The sequence below is a fragment of the Pseudonaja textilis genome, chromosome 3 (assembly GCF_049901715.1).
Source record: "Pseudonaja textilis isolate UNSWEBS1 chromosome 3, rPseTex1.2, whole genome shotgun sequence".
Taxonomy (NCBI): domain Eukaryota; kingdom Metazoa; phylum Chordata; class Lepidosauria; order Squamata; family Elapidae; genus Pseudonaja; species Pseudonaja textilis.
In genome coordinates, this window is record NC_141992.1 from 185,068,196 (window position 1) to 185,093,392 (window position 25,197).

General features: G+C 42.6%; 1 protein-coding gene across 6 annotated transcripts in view; it reads left to right on the top strand.

The window, feature by feature from the left end:
* Positions 1 to 25,197, top strand: part of DEPTOR (DEP domain containing MTOR interacting protein) — an 88,206-nt gene that overhangs the window by 51,460 nt on the left and 11,549 nt on the right. For 3 of the 6 annotated variants that reach the window (XM_087931670.1, XM_026703605.2, XM_026703608.2), the window contains exons 7-9: positions 5,183 to 5,317; positions 16,114 to 16,184; positions 19,058 to 19,162. In XM_087931670.1, the coding sequence (XP_087787796.1) occupies positions 5,183 to 5,317; positions 16,114 to 16,184; positions 19,058 to 19,162 (311 nt within the window). The remainder of the gene's footprint in view (positions 1 to 5,182; positions 5,318 to 16,113; positions 16,185 to 19,057; positions 19,163 to 25,197) is intronic. The other 3 variants (XM_087931671.1, XM_026703606.2, XM_087931672.1) reach the window with 1 other exon arrangement.

Genomic DNA, 25,197 nt, shown 5'->3' on the forward strand with positions numbered 1-25,197 from the left:
CGCCACAGTAATCAAATGAACTCCACAGTCATAAAGCAAATGTCGTAGTAATTAGGTGGAAACTGGAAGTAAACACCAGTTCTGGGGGGGGGGGAGGAATTGCGAAGGACAGTCACGTAACTGTGCGAAGTGGCAAACAGCTTTAAATGTGGGCCTGTTGCTGTGGGCCTAAAAATGTGGTTGGAACTTCAGAATTAGTAGTTTTGGGCAAATTTGTCATATTTTGGACAAACGCCAGTTGTATGTCAAGGACTACCTGTATGCATAGGGATTAGTTCAATACCTCTAATTGTACATCATATTTAAGTAACATACAGTATATCTGGATACAGCTCAATGGGGGAACACCAGAGGTGGCGTTCAGCCGGATCTGACCGGTTCACAAGAACTGGTAGTGGAAATTTTGAGTAGTTCAGAAAACTGGCAAATACTACCTCTGACTGGCCCCGCCCCCATCTATTCTCTGCCTCCCGTGTCCCAGCTGATTGGGTGGGTCTTCTTTGGTTGCCCTGCACAGGAGAACGGAGCTGGAAAGCAGGTTAGTGGGGTGGGGAGGAAATGGGATTTTGCAGTAACCTTCCCCCAGGAGTGGGGAAGTAATGGAGATTTCCAGTATCCTTCCTCTGCCATGCCCACCAAGCTATACCACACCGATCAAGCCACACCCACAAAAGCAGTAGTAAAAAAAATTGAATCCCACCACTTGGGGAACATGATTGTTTTTGAAGTATTGCATGGTTTGGATGCCACATGGGAAAACTGGAAGGACCAAAGTCAGACAGAAAAATAATCCAGAGACTAAGCCTGCCTATACTGTAACAGTGGACCAGTGTCCCATCACTGAGAAATAACCACTTGATGCACAGGTTGGAAAAAAGAAATATAAGGTTTGAATCTGGGCTCGCATTTTGATGGCTTCAGGGTCATACCTGGCAATTGCTGGTTTTCTTCTCCAATTACATTTTTTCTAGTAGCTATAAATAAAATTAAAACGATCAAAAAGCTATGGCCTACTGACCTTCATTTTGAGGTCTGGGTGAAGTCTTGCATTCCTTCGTTCTATATTTTCTACTTTCTGCTTTCTGCGTTCTGAGAGAGAGGTAAGAATCTGCCTTATTCTGACTCAGAAAGTTGATTCCATTAGCCAGGTACCATATACCAGTACAGGTAGTCCTTGACTTACAACATATCATTTAGTGACCGTTCAAAGTTACAACGGACACTGAAAATGGTGACTTATGACGGTTTCTCACCCTTATGACTTATGGTAGCAGCATCCCCCATGGTCACGTGATCAAAATTCAGGTGCTTGGCCCCTGGTTCATACTTATGACCGTTGCTGTATCCCAAGGTCATGTGACGCCCTTTTGCAGCCTTCTGACAGGTCAGTGAGGAAGCCAGGTTCACTTAACAACCGAGTTACTAACTTATCAAATGCAGTGATCAAGGGGAGGCAGCTCTTTTATAAAACAAAGGTTCCCCATTCTCACAACCCTTCCTGGACTGGTACCCAAGTCCCCCACCTTGTTACAAGAGTAGCTGGTATGTCAAGCAAAATTGGGTTTGTGACCAGTTTCCCCTGAAGAAGAATATTTTCCTTTTAACTCCTTAGGATGGGGGGGCGGGGGGTGTCCCCAAACTTGGCAACTTTAAGACGTGTGGACTTCAACTCCCAGAATTCTGCTGGCTGGAGAATTCTGGGAGTTGAAGTCCACACGTCTTAAACAGTGGTGGGATTCAATTTTTTTTTTCTCCCCATTCTGTTAGGCATGGCTTGGTGGGCGTGGCAGCAGAAGGATACTGTAAAATCTCCAGTCAGAGGTGGTATTTGCCGGTTCTCCAAACTACTCAAAATTTCCGCTACCGGTTCTCCAGAACTGGTCAGAACCTGCTGAATACCACCTCTGGACTCTTAAAAGTTGCCAAGTTTGCAGAACTCTGCCTTTAGGAAGTGAAATGGTTCCAGGAAATTTTTTGTGTATTCACATGAAGTTCATTGTTGTTAATTACACCAGGGTGTTGGCCTTTTAATGCTTGACAAAAGGATGTGGTAGGGAATACGCCCTGCAGGCAACAATTCTTATCCCTGGCAATTCTCTGTTAAAGTATCCGCTGGTAGGACAATCTCATCTGAACTGTTGGCTAAATACAGGAAACCAAAAGGGGGGCAAACACCCTTGTCCTTTGCAGGTAGCACTCGATGGATGACCACAATTGAACCCAAAGTCTCCATTACTAAGCAAGACGGTTGTTAACTGAGATTTGCACCATTTTGCAATCTTTCTTGCCACAGTGGTTCAGTGGAATCACTGTGGCAATTAACCTAGTAACGTTAAAGTGAATCTGGCTTCCTCATTGACTTTGCTTGTCAGAAGGTTGCAAAAAGGGGAATCACCAGACCGTGGAAAACACGGCAACCGTCATAAATGTGAGTCAGTGGCCAAACGCCTGAATTTTGATCACCTGACCATGGGAACGCTGCAACCATTGTCAGTGTGGGAAAACAGTCATAAGTTGCTATTTTCAGCACTGTTGTAACTTCAGTCACTAAACAATTGATTGTAAGTCAAGGACTGCTTGTACTTATTGTACACATTGGTAAAAAAAATCTATATACCAAATACAAGCTAGGCGGATATGACCTTGTTGATGACCCTCACTCTGTCAAGGACCTTGGAGCAGGGGTGGGATTCAAATTTCTTAACAAACAGTTCTGTGGGTGTACCCTAATTTTTGGATGTGGCTTGGTGGTCATGTGACTGGATGGGCATGGCTTGTATGTAAATATTGTAAATATTTATGTAAATATAGAATTTTTTATTTAAAAAAGAGCAACTTTTACCCAAAACAAAGCAAAGTAGGCAGGCAGATTGAGTTGCTTGCAGAATCACACAGTCACTCACAGATCTGACTTTCTGTAATTTGCTGCCTGAGTCTGCACTGAAAAATAGAAGGTTCAATCCTAAGGAAGGTTCAGCTCTGTTCTCAGGCCAGTGGTGTGATTTGCCGGTTCTCTGAACTTTGCAGAATCGTAACAGCTGGTTCTATAGAACTGGTCTGAACCAGCAGAATCCCACCCCTGCCTTGGAGTTCTCATATTGAATGATCTAAGTGCCAAAGCTCACTGCAACAGTATTGCCAAAAAGGCTTTAAGAGTTGTAAATTTAATTTTACAAAGCTTCTCCTCTGGTAATACTGTTTTGCAAACTAGGGTATTCAAAACCTTTGCTAGACCAATACTTGAATTCAGCTCTGCTGTCTGGAATCCGCACTGTATATCAGACATAAATAAAATTGAGCGAGTCCAGAAGTATTTTACCAGAAGAGTACTACATTCCTCTGTTCACAACAGAATACCCTACAGCACCAGACTTGAGATTCTAGACTTAGACAATCTTGAACTACACTGACTAAGATTGGACTTAAGCATAGTACAAAAAATCATATGTTACAACATCTTACCAGTTAATGAATATTTCAGCTTTAACCACAACACCACAAGAACACATAACAGATATATATTTAATGTAAACCACACTCCAAACTTGATTGCAGGAAGTATGATTTCAGCAACAGAGTGGTCAATGTCTGGAACTCACTATCTGATTCTGTTGTCACCTGCTCAAACCCCCACTCTTTTACCCTGAAACTAACCTCTATTGACCTCACCCCATTCCTAAGCGGTCTGTAAGCGGCATGCATAAGCACACCATCGTGCCTACCGTCCCTGTCCTATTGTCCCCAATTATTAGTTCCTAGTTCTTATATTTAAACTTATGTTTATTCTTATTTCTATAGTATTGTAAGCTTTTGACAAATCAAATAAATAAAAAAGAAATAATTAAAAAATATTCTTAGGATCACAAACTATTAGCAGCCTCCTGATGGGTAGTACAAAGGGTAAGAAAGCAGAGTGAGGCACATTGATTCTATCATTCAAAGCCACTTCATTCTCACTCCATATTTTCAACCTCCCACGTAGCAGGTTGCGTACACCAATGGTCTTGGGACAATTATTTTTCAGAGTCAGTGAGAAACATTGCAAAATCAAAGGTTAGTTAGACTACATTGCCCAGAAAAGGTAAAGGTTCCCCTGTCCAGTCATGTCTGACTGTAGGGCACGATGCTTCTCTCTGTTTTTTTTAATTTATTTTATTTTGTCAAGCGATTATTAGATAACAAGTGTAAGTATAAACATGGTTATGAATACATGAAATGGATACGAATAAGAAAAAAAGAAACAATAGGACAGGGACGGTAAGCACAGACCTCTTAGGAAAGGGGTGTGGTCAATAGTAGACAGTCTAACGTTAAAGTTTTTGGGGTTTGGGGAAGATACCACAGAGTCAGATAGAGTATTCCAGACATTGACCCCTCTGTTGCTGAAGTTGTATTTCGTGCAATCAAGTTTGGTGAGGTTTACCGTGAGTTTGTATATATTGTGTGCTCTTGTGTTGTTATGGTTGAAGCTGAAGTATTCATTGACAGGTAGGACATTGCAATATATAATTTTATATACTATACTTAGATCGGACCGAAGGCGGCGTAGTTCTAAGTTGTCTAGGTCTAAAATTTCAAGTCTGGTGGCAGAAGGTTTTCTGCTATGAGTAGAGGAGTGGAGAACTCTTGTGAAATATTTCTGTTACTTGGCCAAGGGAGCCAATGTGGCCCAAAGACATTTTTCCGTGGTCACACGGCTATACGCTAAAGGTGCGTGGAATGTTGTAACCTTCCCACTGAAGTAGTACCTATTTATCTACTTGCATTTGCATGCTTTCGAGCTGCTAGGTGGGCAGGAGTTGGAGCAAGTCATAGGGAGCTCACTCCATCGCATGACACTCATGTCTCGAACCTGGGCTCTCACCTCTCCAGCTGACAACTTAGGACTAGTTCTTGTACATAATAAACCCCTTTTCAGCACCTTTAACCACTGGGCCATCACACCCCTTTTAGAATGCACAGAAGAAGGGGGGGAAAGGTTTATTATGTACAACTAGTCTTCATACTTCACCTTGTTCAACACCATCATAACTTCAAATGGTTGCTGAACGAGTGGTCATTCCACGAGAGCTACCTGTAACAGGGTTCTGAAATGACAGAGAAACGTAAGGAAAGCAGTCAAGAGACCCCAGGGTGGTTCTTGTCTTCTACATAAATCTCCCTCCCTTTTTGGTTTGGACAGTGAGCCCCAGCAAGGAGATCAAGATTGTCTCTGCGGTCAGACGGAGTAGCATGAGCAGCTGTGGCAGCAGCGGGTACTTCAGCAGCAGCCCAACCCTCGGCAGCAGCCCGCCGGTCCTCTGCAACCCAAAATCTGGTAGGACGCTGAGGAATGTTTGCAACAGTGATGGTTTAGGGCAGGGGTGTCAAACTTGATTTCATTGAGGGCTGCATCAGGGTTGTGTTTGGCCTGGGGGGGGGGGCTGGGGGGGTTCTGGCCAGGGTGGTCATGTCCAGCAAGGCATCACTCGTGTTGGGGGTGCCTGTGATGGGCTGAACGCTCTGCCAGCAAAAACGGGCTCCCAAGCTCCGTTTTCGGCTGCGATGGCCTCCTGCAACCCTCTGCCAGCAAAAATGGACCTCGGGAGTACTTCCCATGGCCCTTACGAGCTCCATTTTCGCTGGCAGAGGCAACAAGGGTGGGTCCTTTGCTGCTTCTAGGGCGGCCCTGCAGGCCAGATCTAAGCACCCAGGGGGCTGGATCCAGCCCCCAGGCCTTGAGTTTGACCCCCCTGGTTTAAGCGGGTCATACTTCTGCATCATTGTGTCTAACGTACACATTTTGTATCTTTTTTAAAAAAAATGCAAGTAGCAGGTGCTGAGCTGAGGAATGTGATAATGCTTGTTTGTGGCTATTTATTGGAGAGCAAATTTAACCTTTTTTTTGTTTCCAATTATGAAAATGGAATGGCTGTTTGCCTTGAGCAGAAGTTAATAACTTTGGAGGAGCAATTATCATCCCAGGCAGAATTAAATGCTCACATATAGCTTCAAGTCACATTTGGCTTCTTGAGGTAACAGTGGTTATCTTGGTACTTGTGGACATCCTTATATCCTCAGTATAAAAAATGTCTAAAGACATTTGGTTGCATAACTTACTAGCTTTATGCTCAATATATCTTTCCCATCCCTGCCCTTCCAAATCTTATATCTTGGCAGGAGACAACGGTAATCCATTCTTGCATTGTTGCAAATAACACTTACAGTAGAAACCAGAAGCTGAGTTTGAATGAGCAGAATGGAGTCCTCATTTAGGGCTACGCAGATATTTGGAATTAAAGAGTTTGGAGGATATTTAAGTGTGCACCTAACACCTGTCAGAAACCATATAAAGCAGTGTTTTTCAAACTTGGCAACTTTAAGATATGTGGATCTCAACGGCCAGAATTCCCCAGACAGCTTGATATCTAACATTTACTTTATTATTTTTTCCAGATGTGTTAACTCAACCTTATTTACTTTATAAGTAACTCAAGGTGGAGAACATACACAGCACACCTTCCCATTCCTGTTTTCCCCACAACAACAACCCTGTAAGGTGGGTTGGAATCAGAACATGACTGGACGGCTTTCATGCCAAAGCAGGACTAGAACTCACTGTCTCCTGGTTTCTAGCCTACCACCTTAACCAAGGAAATGTTTTGGTCCTAGGTTAAAGCTTTGAACAGTAGATACAGATGAACTCCTAATCATATGTTGCCCTCCAGATCTCGCCACAGTCCTTACCTTTTTACATGCTTGTGGTCCAAGCAATAAAATAAAATGTATATACCATATTTTTTGGACTATAAGATGCTCCGAAGTAGAAGATGCTCCTAGCTTTTGGGGAGGAAAACAAGAAAAGAAATCTGCTTCCCAGCAATTTCCCTCCTTGCAGCGAACAGCATGGTCAGCTTCAGCACAGCCTGGGTCATGCTCCGGTTGGAATCTGATTTAGAGGGAGAGATGGAACAGCTGGCAGGGAGTGGGAGTGTGGCTTTGGTGGCTGTGGAGGAAACTGGGGAAGGCCACAGGCCGGCTGGCCAGTCAGAGGAAGACTCAGGCCCACCGCCTCTTCATCTTAGGGCATGCAGGGAGGAACGGATAAGGGAGCAACGTAGTTTATGGGGGAAGAAAGGGCCCTGATCCCCTTCATGGGCTGCAGCTGGGAAGACTGTTTAAAAGGGCAAACTGTGCATAGCAAAGTTGCTGGAAGCAAAGCGTGCCTTATCTTTATCGAAGCTTATCTGGGTTTTGGTGTCCTCCCAATTGTGTGTGCCTTGTTATCTTTTGAAAGTCTGCAAGTTATTATCCTGGTCTGTCATGTTAATTACTTCAGCATGGTTTGCATTGGTTTTTTTTATTTCTACTTTATCTGTAGATAAAGTATCTGGGTTCAGACTGCATTTCTTCCCTTTGTAGACTGTTTTTGGAAGAGTTTGATCTCCCACCAAGTATAATTGGACATTGTGGGCCAAGTTGGAGGCATTAAAGGGAATTTATCTACTTCGGCGACTTCGTTATTTTTGTGCCACGCCCCGGGTCATCACAGCCTGATTTAGCATGAGCAGCTGATTATCTGTTAGATCGGCCTCCCAACGATCAGCTGTTTCAGGCTGCAGGGATCGCCATCACCTATTACTTGCTCTATGCACTCCATTTTAGGCCTCCTCATCCCATTTTCGGCATCTGCGCACCCCGTTTTCGGCCTGTTCCAGGTGGCAGGGATCGGAACAGGCCAAAAATGGGGCACATAGAGGCCAAAAACGGGATGCAAAGGCCTGCTGGGAGGCAGAGGCCGAAGAGTGTGGGGTGGCAGATGGGTAGGGCTTTAGCAACATTCGCTGCACAGACAGTTCCACTCACTTTTCGGGGTGTGGGGAGTGCATCTTATACACCCCAAAATATGGTATATAAAAAGCAAAAGTCACTACCTGTCTGTCTATGTAGAACAAATAATCAAACTAATCATCATTTGTCTAGACAACAGTGGGCTAAGCTCTACAATGGACAACTCCACGTAATACAACATTTCTTTTGGAGACCTGTACAATTTCCATTCAAAAATGAGGAACTGAATTGTCTACAGGCTCCCAATGGTTAAATAAACAGACACACCAGTACTTTCAAAGCTAGCATGGCAAGCTAAAGAGAACCCTGATAAGCTATGTCAGATAAGCTGGGGTGTTTAAATGTTGAAACATTCCAGCAATTTTATATCTCTTGTACATTGTTATTGGTACAATAAAATAAAAATATTGTAAGACTGTGAGGACTTAGTTGTGTGCCCTGGCCTGAGGCCATGAATATGTTAAGATTCCCGTTTCCTGGTTGTATTAACATCATAATGACAGTTTTATTTAAAGCCACAAACATTTATTTTGTCCTGTTTTTAAGCCTCCCAGACACACTAGTTGAGATGCTCAGCTGTAGAAATAAAATAAAAAATAGATTGTGGGAATAGAAGCCAATTTATTGTTAATGAATTTGAAAGGGAAAGAGTTTTATTTGAGAATCAGGACTTTGCCAGAAAATGTGGAAAAATAAATTGTGAGAAGTGATCTCTGGACCCTGGTGGCGCAGTGGTTAGAATGCAGTATTGCAGTACCTTTGCCCACAGCCTGAAGTTTGATCTTGATGGGCTCGAGGTTGACTCAGCTTTCTATCCTTCCGAGGTCGGTAAAATGAGGACCCAGATTGTTGGGGGCAATATGCTGATCTTGTAAATCACTCAGAGAGTGCTGTAAAGCACTGTGGAGCAGTATATAAGTCTAAGTGCTATTGCTATCTTTCCCGGCAACAAATATATTGCATAGGTCCATGATGGCAAACCTATGGCACGCGTGCCATAAGTGACATGCAGAGCCATTTCTGCTGGCACGGGAGAGATCACCTGGAACAGACCCACTGTGCGTGCACACGCGCCCCCCGCCAGCCAGCTGATTGTTGTGTATCTGCCATGCATGTGCAGGGGGCGGGGTGCATGTGGGGGAGTCACATGCATGGGGACGGGGGGGGTCATGCACGCATTGCATTATGGGTGCAGGCACCCATGTGCGCATGCATGCGCACCTTCGGCATAGGTGGTTTGGATATGATTTTTCCACTTAGAAGAGCCTTGTTTGGAAGCATCCTCAAGCTGCGTTCCCAAATCACTATTGACTATGTTGGCATAAGTGCTCAGCTAAAAACAGATTAACTACATTATTTATTCAAATGACCTCTAGGCTAATAGACTTTTCTTAGGTTGACGCAACAAAGGCAACCACTTGTCTTGCTGTGTGTTTTGACACTTGTAGCCTACTGTCAGATCCATGTATCTGCCATCCTTCAATGGAAGAAGAAGCGGGGAGGGAAGTTGGTAAAAGAAATCCTTTTTTGATGTAACTTGAATATATTAAATCTTATATTGAATTTGTATAACCTACATTTGATATACAACTGAGAGACTGAAACCAGATGCCCTGGAAACCTGTCACCTCTGGAAGAGACAGCAAAAGAGAAGGGACCATAAAACTTCCAGCTGGGAGATGTTTCCTGAGAAATCCTTCAGAAGATCTGAGAAGATCGTTCTCAGAAGAGGGGAGGGGAAATTAACATGTTGATTCTTTGTTTTACAAAATACACATCAAGATAAGGGGAGGGGTCTTAAACTCCCTTATCTATCACTGCATGCCTGGGAGACGTTAGACGCTGCTTTTGAATCCCTACTTGAATTGTCTCATCTCAACAAAGGATTCCTTTTGAAACATCTAGATTTCAGACGTTCATTCTTGTCGATTGAAATGGGAAAAGTTCAGTAGCCTGACACTGAGTGTTTGTGAACATTGACTAAGCAGCAATAAATTTGATTTTAGCAACAATTCTTCATGGATTCCCCACATGGTCATCCTTCATCTAACATTCAATGCTGTCTTTGTTGAATTCACAGCACTGATGATATGTGAATAGACAGTGATGGGGAGATTGCTGCCGTGTCTCTCAAGCCCTGGTTAGAACTTAGAGATGCTTTTAGGTCAGTGTTTTTCAACTTTTTCAACTTCAACTTGAAGATATGTGGACTTCAAATCCCAGAATTCCCCAGCCAATATGCTTCTTCAAGCTGCCAAATCTGAGAAACACGATTCTAGAAGCAGCCTGAAGGGTTTTTATTTATTTTTTATTTGTCTCTTCTTACTGTATTTTTTGTTTAAATAAAAAGGTGAACAAATTGAATATACGTGACAGGATTCCCAATGCCTGAACACTTCTCAAATGGCATCTTCTAGGCCGGGGTGTCAAACTCGATTTGATTGAGGGCCAGCCACATCAGGGTTATGTTTGACCTTGGGGGTCCGGAAGGCATGGCTGGGGTGCATGGCCAGCTCAACATCACTCATCAAGGCTCCATTTTTGTTGCACCCCTTCTGTCAGCAAAAATGGAGTCCGTGGGGGACACTACTCACAACCTTCCCGTCCCTTCATTTTGCTGGCAGTGGCACCATGGGCAGGCCCTTTATTGTTTCCAGGGTTAAGCACCCTGTGGGCCGGATCTGCCACATGGTCCGTGAGTTTGACACCCCTTTTTTAGGCAAAGCAATACAAAAAAAAAAAAAAAAACCTTCCTGGAGAAGCAATAGGCTAAAATCCTAAATCACTGACACTAGAGTATACATGTAGAATTCCAATGGATGCAGAATCACCTCAGAATCAGATTAAAATCCATGTTTTCTGCCTGGTTTGACTTCTCAACTGTAGATCAGTCTGTTGGTTTGTTTTACAATTTTTTACAATTTTATTTATTTTATTTCTATAGCCACCCATCCTCAATCGTGCAATTCACAACCCAGGCACAAGCCTTTGATTTATGTCAAGCTATGAATGAAACAAGGGGGCACTTAAAGGGGGAACAACAAAGTGATGATGCTATGAGTGAGAGCAACCACAAAATTCTTTCAGCTGTCACATCAATTTGTATCTGACAAGTCCTTATTGAACAAGATGAAAGCTGCTATCAGTCTATTTTTGTTCTAAGCAATTTCCTGTGTTTCCAGAAAGATGAAAGATAACTCATTTTGGGCCCTCAAAAAAGAAAAAGGATAAAAATATGCTGATTCTAGGAAAATTTGATTTAGGAAGAAATAATTGGCTTCTCCTTTTTCACATCAGTCTGGTTGTGTGTTAACAACTCCAGCAGGCAGTTTCTGTAGCCCATAATAGCTCTTTTCAGGCTGTGCAATAGAAAGTGCCTTAAAGTGCCTTATATTCGATAAATATAAATGTAATTGATAAAAACGTAATTGATCTAGCGAAAGAAGAAATTAGTATTGTTATTATACCATTACTATTGCTAATAGTTTGTATGTTGAGATTTATTACCAATATATGTTGGTCGTGTTCTATTTGTAAATAATGCTCTGTCAATGCACTGTTATTCAAAAATGTTTATGAATGAAAATTTATAAGAATATTAAAATATTAAAAAATTTAAAAAAGAAAAAGAAAGTGCTTTAATCATGTTTGATTTTGTGATTCTAGATATATTTTCTCCAATAGATAGTCCTTGACTTACAAACCATTTGTTTAGTGACAAATGTTCAAAATTATAACGGCACTGAAAAAAGTGACTTATAACCAATCCCCATAATTATGACTGTCACGGCATTCCTATGATCACACGGTCACAATACAGGAACCTGGCAATGGCATATGTTTATCATGTTTGCAAAGTCATTAAGCGAAGCTGGATTTACATAGCAACCACACAATTTGCTTAACTGCAGTTGATTCACTTAACAATTGGAACAAAAAAAATGTTTGTAAAATCAGGTGCAACTCACCTAAAATCACCTTGCTTAGCAAAAGAAATGTTGATTCTAATTGTGGTGGGAAAGCAAGGATTACGTGTAATTTCCTCTCCTGTTCTGGACATTAATAGAATAGAATTCTTTATTGGCCAAGTGTGATTGGACACACCAGGAATATGTCTTGGTGCAAATACTCTCAGTGTACATAAAAGAAAAGATACATTCGTCAAGAGTCAAGCAATCAAGGTCAAGGTACAATACTTAATAATAGTTATAGGGTACAATAAGCGCTCGAATCATACTGGGAAACAGTCAATATAAATTGTAAGGATACAAGTGACAAAGTTACAGTCGTAAGTCACAAGTGGGAGGGGAAGGGTGATAAGGAGTGATGAGAAGATTAACAGTAATAGTAGTGCAGACTTTAATAGTTGAACAGTGTTGAGGGAATTATTTGTTTAGCAGAGTGATGGCCTTCAGGAAAAAACTGTCCTTGTGTCTAGTTGTTCTGGTGTGCAAGTGCTCTATAGCGTCGTTTTGAGGGAAGGAGTTGAAACAGTTTATGTCTGGGGTGTGAGGGGTCTGTAAATATTTTCACTGCCCTCTTTTGACTCGTGCAGTATACAGGTCCTCGATGGAAGGCAGATTGGTAGTAATTGTTTTTTCTGCAGTCCTAATTATCCTCTGAAGTCTGTTTCTTTCCTGTTGGGTTGCAGAACCAAACCAGACAGTTATAGAGGTGCAGATGACAGACTCAATAATTCCTCTGTAGAACTGTATTAGCAGCTCCTTGGGCAGTTTGAGCTTTCTGAGTTGGCGCAGAAAGAACATTCTTTGTTGTGCTTTTTTGATGATGTTTTTGATGTTAGGTATCCACTTTAGGTCATGTAATATAGTAGAACCTAGAAATTTGAAGGTCTCTACTGTTGATACCGTGTTGTCTAGTATTGTAAGAAATGGTAGTATGGGAAGGTTTCTTCTAAAGTCTACCACCATTTCTATGGTTTTGAGTGTGTTCAGTTCCAGATTGTTCCGGTTACACCACGAGGCAAGTTGTATAACCTGTCTGTATGCAGATTAAGCTTATTCGCAAAGTATAAATGCTGAGTTGCTGGCGGTGTTAATGATTTGCACAGTTCCTTCCCTTGACTTCTTCACATCAGTTTCAGTGGCAGTGGATATCAGACTGTCCTTATCCATGATAGTTCACTCCTTCAGGGCAGGTATAAGAAAACACCAATAGCACAATGTGTATGTATATGTGGTAAAGGAGAAGTCGAAGATATCTCACGTTTTATTGTACTGTGGGTTGTACAGAGTTTATAGGTCAGTGTATATTCTCCCCTTACTAGAGAGATTGCCATGGAGGGCAGACAATTTTTATGTAGGCTTTCTCCTCCAGAACTCAAACCTGGCTATTACGTGTGCAATGGCAAAATTCTGTGTTGCTACAATGTCTACAAGAAAAAAATTGGTTTCGGAATTATAGCTGTCACTTTATGTCAATTTTTGGAGATATAACAATCTTTGGAAAATAATATTTACACACATACTTATTGGCTCTCCACTCATAAACCAGGGAGTGATCCTAACTGTTTGAGAACAGGTATTTTCTTAACAGGGATGTTATTACCCACTATTAATGTACTATAATGTTTCAGTACTATTTTTATATATATTGTAAATAGTGGTGTCTATTGCTGGTCTAAGACTGTAATAAAGGTATATTCCTCTTCTATCCATGATAATTAAAAGGAAGTTGTCAGCATTATGAGTAATGCACCCATGGAAAACAGAACTCCTCAGCGAACAGTTTATTGGATACTTCATATTGGAACAACTGGTGAAAGCCAACTCTGAATTTTCCTGCACCTTTCCCCTGGTTAAAAGTAAACATCCCCCACCCCACCCCAAGTCATTCATCACGCTGTCCAATCCAGGTGCTGGTTGGTTGCTTGGTTACTTGCTCTTCCTCTGGTCAGCCATCTGTGAGAATGTCCTTGGTTCCCACAGGAAAACTTTATTGTTTTGGCTACAACACCCTGTCTTAATTATTCCCCCCTCCTGCCATTGGTGTGGCAACCCTGAATCCTCCAAGATATCCCCGGCCAGGTTCATCTCAGGGTTGACAGTAGTTGCACTGACTTCCGTTCATAGAACTGATGCTGGATTTCGAAGGACAAAGCAATAAAAAGCATTTTTGGGGTTTATTGAATAGTGCTTGTGATGTCATTCAGAAAAGGTTAAGACACAAGGCTAGAAAGTGCTTTCGAGTATACAATATATTTGATTAATTTCTCCACAAGCATGTAACAAGATTAGGACTGTGGAGTGATCTGGATTCAAAGGGTAAAATATGATTAGGAGTTTATCTGTATCCACTGTTCACAACTTTAACCCTGGACCAAACCGTTTCCTCAGTAATGACCTAGAAACAAGGAAACAGTGAATTCTACTCCTGTCTTAGGCACTAAGCTGAGTGACTCTGGGCCAGTCACTCTCTCTCAGTCCAACCTACCCCACAGGGTTGTTGTTGTTGTTGTGTGGAAAATAAGAGGAGAAAGGTGTGCTAGATATGTTTCACCACCTTGAGTTATTTATGAAAATAATAAAGGCAAGATATAAAACTAAGTAAGTAAGTAAGTAAAAGTAAGTAAGTAAATGAATGAAAGAATTAGTAAATAGATAAGTAATGAATGAATGAATAAATAAATAGATAAATAAATAAATAATCCGAAAAAGCATCATTCCTCTCTTCTTCCCTGTAGCTATACAGGTAGTCCTTGACTTACAACAGTTCATTTAGTGACTGTTCAAAGTTACAATGGCACTGAAAAAGTGACTCATGAATATTTTTCACAACTTATAACAATTGCAGCATTCCCATGGTCACGTGATCAAAACTCACTGCTTGGCAACCGCCTCATATTTATGATGGTTGCAGGTCATCCCCTTTTGTGAGGTCATCCCCTTTTGCGGAAGCCAGATCCGCTTAACAACTGTGTTACTAACTTAACAACTGCAGTGATTCACTGAACAACTGTGGCAAGAAAGTTGGGGCATAAAATGGGGAAAAATTCGATTAACAAATGTTAGCAACAGAAATTTTGGGCTCAAGTATGATCAGAAGTCAAAGACTACCTGTATGCGATGACCCAGAGTATATCAGAAATATAACAAAAACCAAAACATAACTAAAATCCTTGAATGCCTTCAACTTGGCTTCACTGTTTAATTGTTCATAGTGGAGGAGTAAACTACTGTATTTTCAAAATAACATTTCAAAGGAAAGAAACACAGTACAAATTCAAAGAGCCAATAAGGAAGCAAAAACCAAAAACAAACAGCACTGAATAAAGTTCCTCGACAGACCAGGATAGATAATTGCCAACTTCAGGAAGATAACCAGGGACAGTTTGTTGGAAGAACACCAACCAAGATAAACCTTCTTTAGGAATAAAACACTACTTTGTCTCCAGCGTCTGTTAGCACACAGGTCCAATCTTTTATGCAGATCTCACACCTGCAACCCATGAAGAGGATCATGGTCCTCTCCTCCCAAGTAGACCATAATTTTCCCTGATCCTCTCCTTCCTGCGTGCCCTAGGATGGATAGGGGATGGGCCTGGCTCCTCCTCTGACTGCCCAGCCGGCCTCAGCCCTTCCACAGCCTCCTCCACCACCTCTGGAGCCACACTTCCACTCCCTGTTGGTTGTTCCTCCTCTTCCTCAGAGTCAGTCTCCACCAGGGGCATGACACTGTACAAGGCTATTAACTGTATTTTGTTTCTTTGGATTTAAATGCTTGGAAACCAGGCATTTCCTGGGCAGATGCACAAACGGGGACTTTATGAAAAGGAGAAGCACAAATCAGCAGCCAGCTTAATTTTTATTTTACGTTTTCTGAGGCGAAAGGGAATTCCCCGCTACAGCCTTTTCCCTTAGAAGTTCATAGCTTGAGCACATCTGGGTCATTCTGGATGCAAAGCTGGCTGAGGGATTCTGGGAGTTGAAGTCCACAAGTCTTCAAATTGCCAAGGTTGGAGACCCCTGCTCTATACATCACTCTGTTGTCAATGAACATTTGATGTCCTTGACGGTTGTGAAAAAATGCCCAGTGGTTTCCTTCTTAGGACAGGTACACGGTAATCGTTCTATTCTCAGGAAAGGTCATTTTTAGGAGATGGGGAAAAAAAGCAGAAATTGCAATATAACCCTTGTAAAAAATGACTGAATGAAGCCGGACAATTCCAGACTAGACTCCTAATTTGGAAGCAGCTTCAATCTCTGAAGAATAATGAAAAACAAATCTTATTTAGGTGTCTTTCCTTCCATTTTTCTCCTCTAGTACTAAAAAGAACAGTGACTCCTGAAGAACTTCTGAGGCCAGGGGCTCCCTATGCCCGGAAAACATTCACTGTAAGTTTGTGTTTCACATTTTTATTTTCTGCTGTTTATCGCATTCAATTATTTATTTATTCTCCACAAAGGTTTGTGCAGTGTGGAGACCACTGCTTAGAATTTTAGCTATTAAATTTCAGGTGCTGAATTTGACCATGGTGTAAAGCTGTCCCATAGGTGATTTTTTTTTCAAGAGGCAACCTGACTTTTTTTTAAAGACGTTTCTCTTCTCAACCAAGGAAGCTTTGATCCAAGAAACAAAACGTCTTCAGGAAAACAACAACAGGAAGTTTTTGGGATAACCATGACCTGGATGACTGAGAATCTCCATAGACACGGTGTAAAGCTATTTTCGTTCAGTGGTGTAGAAATAACATGATTTCGAAGTCATCTGATAAATATGATTAACAAGATTAGGGCCATAATGTGTTTTTATGTGTCCAGCTGGAGATGGAGGTGGGGTGTCAGAAAGCTAAACAGAATTGGACTGGGTTGGGACTTGAATGGACGCTGGCAGAAAATGTCAAGGAAGTAGGCTAGGAAAAGACAATGGCAAGTTGCTTCAATATCACTGCCGATGAAAACTACATGAACAGAGACACGCAGTTGCCAGGAACTGAACTGGACAGATATACAGATAGACCTTGACTTATGACCGGTCACTTAATACCCGTTCAAAATTATGACGGTCCCTCCAAAAGGGACTTACAACCTGGTTTTATGGTTCCAATGTCACCTCTCATCATGGTGCTGTGAGAACATTTTTGGCACTCAGCAGCCAGCCCTATTTATGGCCCATAGTCATAAGAGCCATGGTGGCGCAGTGGTTAGAATGCAGTACTGCAGGGCTAACTCACTGCTCACTCCAAGAGTTTGATCCTGACTGGCTGAAGTTTGACTCAGCCTTCCATCCTTTTGAGGTGGGTAAAATGAGGACCCATATTGTTGGGGGCAAGAGGCTGACTCTGTAAACCGCTTAGAGAGGGCTGTAAAGCACTGTCAAGCAGTATATAAGTCTAAGTGCTATTGCTTATAGTTGTGTGACCATGTTTTATGACAGTTTTGCTAGAAACTAACATTTACTTCCCGTTGTTGGGAAAACCCAGCCGATAGCGAACAATCGCTTCACATAACGACTGTGGTGTTCACGTATGACCAATGCAAAAAAAGTCATATAATTGGGCTCAGTCGCTTGGCGATCCACTTTACGACCATTATGACCTACAACCGTAATTGTTAGACTCAATTATGGTTGTAACTTGAGGACTACCTATAAATACAGTAGATACATATACAGATGTGCAGGTAGATACATATATGCATGTATATTATACTGTACATGTACCCATGTGCATACAAACACATATGTATAGAAACATTTTGAACATGGGATACTTTGCAACTTAGAAGAAACACTTTATATGCATTTTATATGAAACGCTTTATATGAGCCGTGGTGGTGCAATGGTTAGAATGCAGTACTTCTGCTAATTGCTGGCTGACTGCAGTTCAATTCTCACTGACTCAAGGTTGACTCAGCCTTCCATCCTTCCCAGGTTGGTAAAATGAGGACCCAGATTGTTGGGGGTGATAGGCTGACTCTGTAAACCGCTTAGAGAGGGCTGCGAAGCATAGTGAAGTGGCATATAAATCTAAGTGCTATTGCTATTTTCTGAGCAAAGATAGCATATAAACTAACCTATAGTCGATACAGAATAAATGCTTCAGATTAGTTCTGCTTTTTAGTCTCTCCGGAGGAAAATTGCCTACAATTAAGCTGTGCTTTCTTGACACTACTTGGAATGCAGATTGAGAAAACACGACAGATGAGTTAATAAGGGCTCCTTCACAAACTGTTCACCTTACATTGTTGTCATTTTCCTAGCCCCAAAGTGGGTGTGTGGAAGCATTACTCCACAGTGTAAAGACAAGTTGAGTCTGTAGGTAAATGTCTTGGATAATTTCCAGCAGATACACTGAAAGCTGGGTGGGTGAGTGTTTGTTTTTTAAGGTAGATGAATGTAGTGTTTGAAGAAAGCAGGGGCTAAAAGAAATGAACTAAGCTTTAAGATGTTAATTGTGATTACTCATCAAAATAAGAATTGGAACATCTTCATATTCGCCAACCACCCCCCTCCCTCCCTATTTTCATCCTGCCTTTATTACTTTATGAATAATTCAAAATAGTGACTATACATAATATTCCTTCCACCTATTTTCCCCACAACAACCCTGTTCAGTGGTTTTGTTTCAGTGAGAGTGATTGCCCTAAAATCACCCAGTCGGCTTTCATGCCTACGGCAGGACTAGAACTCATTGTCTCCTGGTGATTGGCCCAAAGTCACCCAGTCGGCTTTCATGCCTATGGCAGGACTAGAACTCATTGTCTCCTGGTGATTGCCCTAAAATCAGGACTAGAACTCATTGTCTCCTGGTGATTGGCCCAAAGTCACCCAGTCGGCTTTCATGCCTACGGCAGGACTAGAACTCATTGTCTCCTGGTGATTGGCCCAAAGTCACCCAGTCGGCTTTCATGCCTACGGCAGGACTAGAATTCATTGTCTCCTGGTGATTGGCCCAAAGTCACCCAGTCGGCTTTCATGCCTAAGGCAGGACTAGAACTCCCAATCTCCTGATTTCATGGGTACATACAGAGGAATGTAGTTGTATCTAAAAATCTGTTCCAGAATAACCTGCTTTACCAAGAGGTTTAACCATTTTTCGACAGGAGTTAAGTGAGGCTGTAGATTTTATCCACTGTATCAACCGTATACAGTGGATAAACATCACTGTACCGAACATCAAATGCCATTTCTTTGCTTAAAGAAAGAAGAGAGAGAGAGAGATGATTAACAAGATTCAGTGTGGCCATCTTCTTCTTTTCCTTTAAGATCATAGGTGATGCTGTTGGATGGGGATTTGTGGTCCGAGGGAACAAGCCCTGCCACGTGCAAGCAGTGGATCCCAGTGGGCCGGCAGCTGCATCGGGAATGAAGGTAATATGAATGAATGAATGAATGCAGTTAAGAGGCAGCTGGGCTTCCTTGTTTTTTCTTTGAAGAGGTTTCGCTTCCCATCCAAGAAGCTTCTTCAGTTCTGACTGGATGGTGGGGGAATGGAAAGATTCAGTCAGAGCTGAAGAAGCTTCTTGGATGAGAAGCAAAACCTCTTCAAAAAAAAAAAACCCCAAGAAAATCCAGCTGCCTCTTGAAAAAGCAACCCTTGGAACAACCATGACCTGGGTGACTGAGAATCGCTACAGACTTTTATTAATGCAGTTAAACTTCTTAATGGCGATGTGGTGTTGGAGCTCTGGAGGAACAGGGTTTTGAAGTACTTTCATCTGGGGAAAAAACACAGCTCATACCACTGGTATGGCCCTATATGACAGGTGTCAAGACTGACTCGCACTTTCACTTTTCGCTTCTATCATGCCCCTGTTGGAATCTGACTTGGAGTGGGAAGCCGAACAGATGACAGGGAGTGGGAGCGTGGCTCTGTTGGCGTTGGAAGAAACTGGGGAAGGGCAAAGGCCAGCTGGGCAGAGCAGGGGAGAGGTAGAGCAAGGCAGAGGGAGTTCGGAGGAAGACCCAGGCCCACCCCCTCTTCATCCTAGGGCACGTGTTAGGAATGTAAGTCACCTAACAGTTGGGTTGGAAAATATCACAGTGCATTATTAAGACAGAGAGAAGTTTGTAAAGATGTCTACGAGTAAGCAACATGTATCATTGGCAAATGGATAGAAGATGAAAGCGTCCGGTGAAGGTACTGCATATTGTTCTTGTGTAAATGAGCATTTAACTATGTTATAGGTACCTAAACTAAAATTTAATTTATTGTCAGTAAAGGCTTTAGTTAATATTGGTTATGTAGTAACCTTTAGGGGAGATAACTGTATAATAGAGAAAGAGGGTAAAAGTGTTGCTGCTACTTTAGAGAATGATTTATATGTGATACATGATACCCAGTTGAAGATGGTTAACTCGGTTTATAACGATGTTCAGCCATATGATGAATGTATACATTTACTGCATAGACGTTTGGGGCACATTAATTTCAAAATGTTCAAACAAACAGTCAACTTATCAGAGGGAGTAAAATTAAAACCCTGTAGCAAGTACTTAAACTGTAATGCGTGTTGTCAGGAGAAAAGTAAGGTTATTCCTGCAAACAGACTTAATGGGTTTAAGACCAGAGAACCTTTAGAGGTTGTGTTTGCTGACATAATTGGTCCTAAGAAACCTAGTTTGGGAGGTGCCTGCTATGTTTTGAGTGTAAGGGACCATTACTCACGGTAAGGTTTCTGCTATCTCATGAGAAACAAAACAGAAACATTCCAAAATTTCTTTAACTGGCTAAGATTTGCTGAGAGAAAAATGAGGAGTAAAGTAATTACTTTGGTTACTGATAACGGGACTAAGTTTATTAACAAGAGATTCCAAACTATGCTAAAATTGGCTGTTGTCGAGCATAAACGTTCTGCACCTTACAGACCACAACATAACTCATTTATAGAACGAAGAGGGCAAACATTACAAGCCATGGCTTGTCTGAAACACTGTGGGGTGAAGCCATAATGTGTAGCAATCATGTGTTAAACAATGTAGTTAACACAACAACTGATGGATTGCAATTCCCTGGTTGGCATGGCAGAAAACCAAATTTAAGTTACCTACACACATTTGGAGCTCCAGCATTGGTGCATATTCTCTCACACGTAAGACTGAAAGGGCAACATAGAGCTAGGAAATCAGTTTTCGTAGGTTACGAAGCCAACCATAGATCGTTTAGATTTTGGGATCCAGGCCCAGCTCATGTTTACTGTAGCGCTAGAGCTAAATTTCTTGAACCCATTGGGTGGGATAAACTGGAACAGGAATCCAGCAATGATGTTATTATTGACACCCAAATAGTCCCTAAAGATGAAATAAGTAAACCACAAATAGCCATTAAAGAGAACAGGCACAGGAGGAAGTAGGGGAACAGGCACAGGAGGAGGTAGGAGAACAGGAGCAGGTAGCACAGGTGAGTCCACCAGTAAGCCCTGTAATACCTGGATGTTCAACCCGAGTAACACGACCACCTGATAGATATCAGGCTAGTGTTGTATGCCAAGTGAATACAGTTCCAAGTAATTATAATGAACTAAAACTGTATCTTACTAAGGATCAGGCTGCTCGGCAGGAAGCAATGGATAAGGAACTAGAATCATTAAAAAAAAGTTGGAGGTATACGAAAATGTTAAGTTATCATCTGGTAAACATGCCATAGAGTGTAAATGGATTTATAAGCTAAAGACAGGTGTGGATGGGACTGTTACCCATAAAGCCAGATTAGTAGCACAAGGGTTCAATCAGATAGCAAACGAGGTGTTTGCACCTAGTCTGAAGGCTACTACATTACGAGCAGCATTAGTGTGGGCAGCTAAGGAGAAATACATTGTAAATCATTTAGATGTAGAGACGGCATATCTGCGTGCACAGTTGCAACGCACTATATATTGAAAGAAAACTTTAAGTATCAAAAATGATAACACAACTTGATTGCTGCCCTGTCAAGCTAATTACTTCAGCTTGATTTGTTTGGATTTTTAGTTACAGTTTGTGTGTACCTTGTTTTGGACTGAATTTTCTACAGTTAAAGGCTGTTCCTGGGAGAGTTTTCCTCCAGCCCAAAGGTCACCTGGACATTGGGGGCAAAGCTGGAAATAATAAAGGGACTCTTATTGCTTATTTGACTGTGTTGCCTTTGTGCCATGCCCCAGGTCATCACAGCTTCGCTCACAGCTTGACAAAGTAAAGGGAATGGCATGGAATCCAAGCATCCTGTGAGACATGGCTCTCACCTCAAGGACACCCTGTGCCAGTGTGGTTGGCCGGTTCCCATAACAAAAAGAACAGAAGTGATTGGTGGACATAATGGATTGTGGGTGGCCCATAGGGTAAGAGGGAATTAACCATGCTTGCTTTTTCATGGGAAACCCAGACCTGGTTTCGCTTCTTCTGTGTCAATCTGGTTTACTCCGTAAAGTTTTATACTCGATAAAATAATGTCCCAGGAATGTCTTTTTCGGGATTCGCCAACTGGATAGTTGGCAACAGCTGCTCAGATTAATCAAATGCTCCTGCTAGATTATCCTGGAACCTCTCACCAAAATACAAGACAGAGAAAAGCTGGCGAGAATGAAAAGGGCAAGAATTTGACCACAGCCCACATTTAACCTTTGCATTCTGCAAGTGCCCTTGGCACTGAGACTGGCTTGTCTGCTCTGCTTTGAGATGTCCTCCGAGGCTGGCATATTTCTGCAGGATTTTTGCTTGCTGCCTTTTAACAGTATAATAGAGTTGGAAGGGACCTCGGAGATCTTCTAGTCCAGGGGTTTCCCAACCGCCAGCCCGTGGACCGATCCTGGGCCGTGGCATGCCAGAAATCGGGCCATGCAAACAAGTGAAGCCCATTCCTCAGAATGCAGGCAGCACATGAAACCATACCCACTCCAGTCTGCAGAAAAACCTCTCTCCAGGGAACTGGTCCCTGGTGCCAAAACGTTTGGGGGTCACTGTAATCTAATCCAACCACCTGCTCTAGCAGGAGGCCCTATACCGTTTCAGACAAATGATTGTCCAATCTCTTGTTAAGTGTTGGAGCATCCAGAACTTCTCAGGATAAGTAATTCCGCTAAATAATTGTTCTTAACTGTCAGGAAATGTCTCCTTAGTTCTAGGTTGCTTCTCTCCTTGATTAGTTTCCATCCTTATTGCTTCTTGTCCTGCCTTCAGGTGCTTTGGAGAATAGCTTGACTCCCTCTTCTTTGTTGTGGAAGCCCCTTAGTTATTGGAATACTGCTATCATGTCAGCCCTGGTTCTTCTTTTCATTAGACTAGCCCGTCATGGCAAACCTGTGGCACGCATGCCGGAAGTGGCACACAGAGCCATCTCTGCCAGCACGCAAGCCGTTGCCCCGGATCAGATCCACTGCGCATGCATGCACGCCTCCCGCCAGCCAGCTGATGGTTGGGTATCAGCCGTGCGGGGGTGGGATGCATACAGGGGGGGGGGGTCATTCATGCATGCACAGGTAGTGGGGGGGGTCACGTTTGGATTGCATTATGGGTGCAGGCACACAAGTGCACACTTTCGGTACACAACGACGAAAAGTTGCTATAGCCATCACCGGACTGGACAAACTCAATTCCTGTAACCTTTGTTAGGGAAAATTGCAATCTTCATTCTCCTCACAAACAGCGGCTCACACCTTGCACTCCTGTTGTTTGCATCATGTAGAACAAACACCTAAGGGAAGAGTTTGCCCTACAGCTCAGCAGACAGATTTTTTAAATTGTTGCTATGTAAAGCTGGCAAGAGCACACACGTGAGAAAGTCAGGGCTGCATTTTGCTTTTTAGAATGTGGCAGGAAAACCGTTTTTTTTTTTTAAAAAATATTGCTTGTTCTAAAATGTCTTTACACCATGGAGAAAATTGGATAACATGTGAGATGACATCATTATTCGAATGATGCAAATTCCATTCTTCCCATCCAGTTATGTTATTTGTGTACAGGTTGTCCTTGACTTAAAACAATTCATTTAGTTAGAACAGCACCAGAAAAGGTGATTTTTGACTGTTTTTCAACATCGCCATGGTCACGTGATCAAAATTCAGCCATTTGGCAACTGACTCATATTTATGACAGTTTTCAGTGTCCTGGGGTGGTGTGACCACCTTTTCCAACCTTCTGTCAATCAAAGTCAAAGGGGAAGCCAGATGAACTTAACCACCATGTCACTAGCTTAATCACTGCAGGGACCAGGGTGGGCGTGACCAGCTCAACATCACTCGGGTTGGGGGCGCCTGTGGTGGCCCGAGTGCCAGCAAAAACGGGCTCCCGAGCTCTGTTTTTGGTTGCGACGGCCTCTTGCAACCCTCTGCCAGCGAAGACAGAGTTTGGGAAGGCCTCATGCAGCCTGGGGTGAGCTGCTGGGGGTTCGCAGGGGTTCGGGAGAGCCCCTAGCTAAGATTCTGTGCAGTTCAGAGAACCCCCAAAATCCCACTCCTGGCTGGCCATGCCCACCCCGCCCCGCCCCTCCCAGGAGTCCCCCCACGGACCGTTTTGGATGCAGGTAAGTGCATGGGGCACGGGGAGGCCCAAGGAGGGCAAAAAACAGGCCTCCTATGGGAAGGTGAGAAATGGGCTCATTTCCAGCTTCCAATGTGCCTCCAGAGCCCAGGGAGGGCAAATACGCCTCTCCCCATGCTGTGGTGCAGGCCGACTAGACCACGTCCCCCAGGGCCAGGCCCATCCAGCAACTGGGCAGGGAACCCTTTGCTAACATTTTTGAAGTCCACTGTTAGGAATGATAGTCACCTAACAGTTGGGTTGGCAATATATAAACCAGGATAGTCATTTAATACTGTTGTATCTTTAAGAGAATGTTGTAATTGTGCTTGGCTGAGGTTCTTCCAACGGCCATAAGATGGAGCCAGAAACCTGGTTTGTTCTTTTTGCATTTCCTTTGCTTCCTTTTTGCCTTTTGCCTGATCGTCATTCTGCTTGAATTGCTGTGAGTCTTGCAACTGTTCGCAAACTCTGTTTACTGAATTTTGTTTATGATACTGGTAAAGAAACGGACTTTGTTTTTGGATTATCCCTGGACTGATTGTTTTGAATACTAACTGCTTTAACCGTGTATGATTTGGACTGTTAGTTGGACTTTGTTTACCCGTTTACTGGAAGTAAAACCTACATTTTACTATTCAGTGTATCTGTGTGCTGGTTGTGTGTTATTCATCACCACTCTCATTATGTTTCCCTGAGTGCACTCATTCTCCTAATGGGGAATACCTCAACACCACCCCTGCATGCAGCCCTCCCAAGCTCTGTTTTTGCTGGAAGTGGCACCACGGGCTGGTACTTGGCTGTTTCCAGGGTGGCCCCGTGGGCCAGATCTAAGCACCCCATGGGCCTTGAATTTGACACCCCTGACCTAGAGGCTACCTAACTCCCAAGAACTCTCGGCAATTTAATATGTA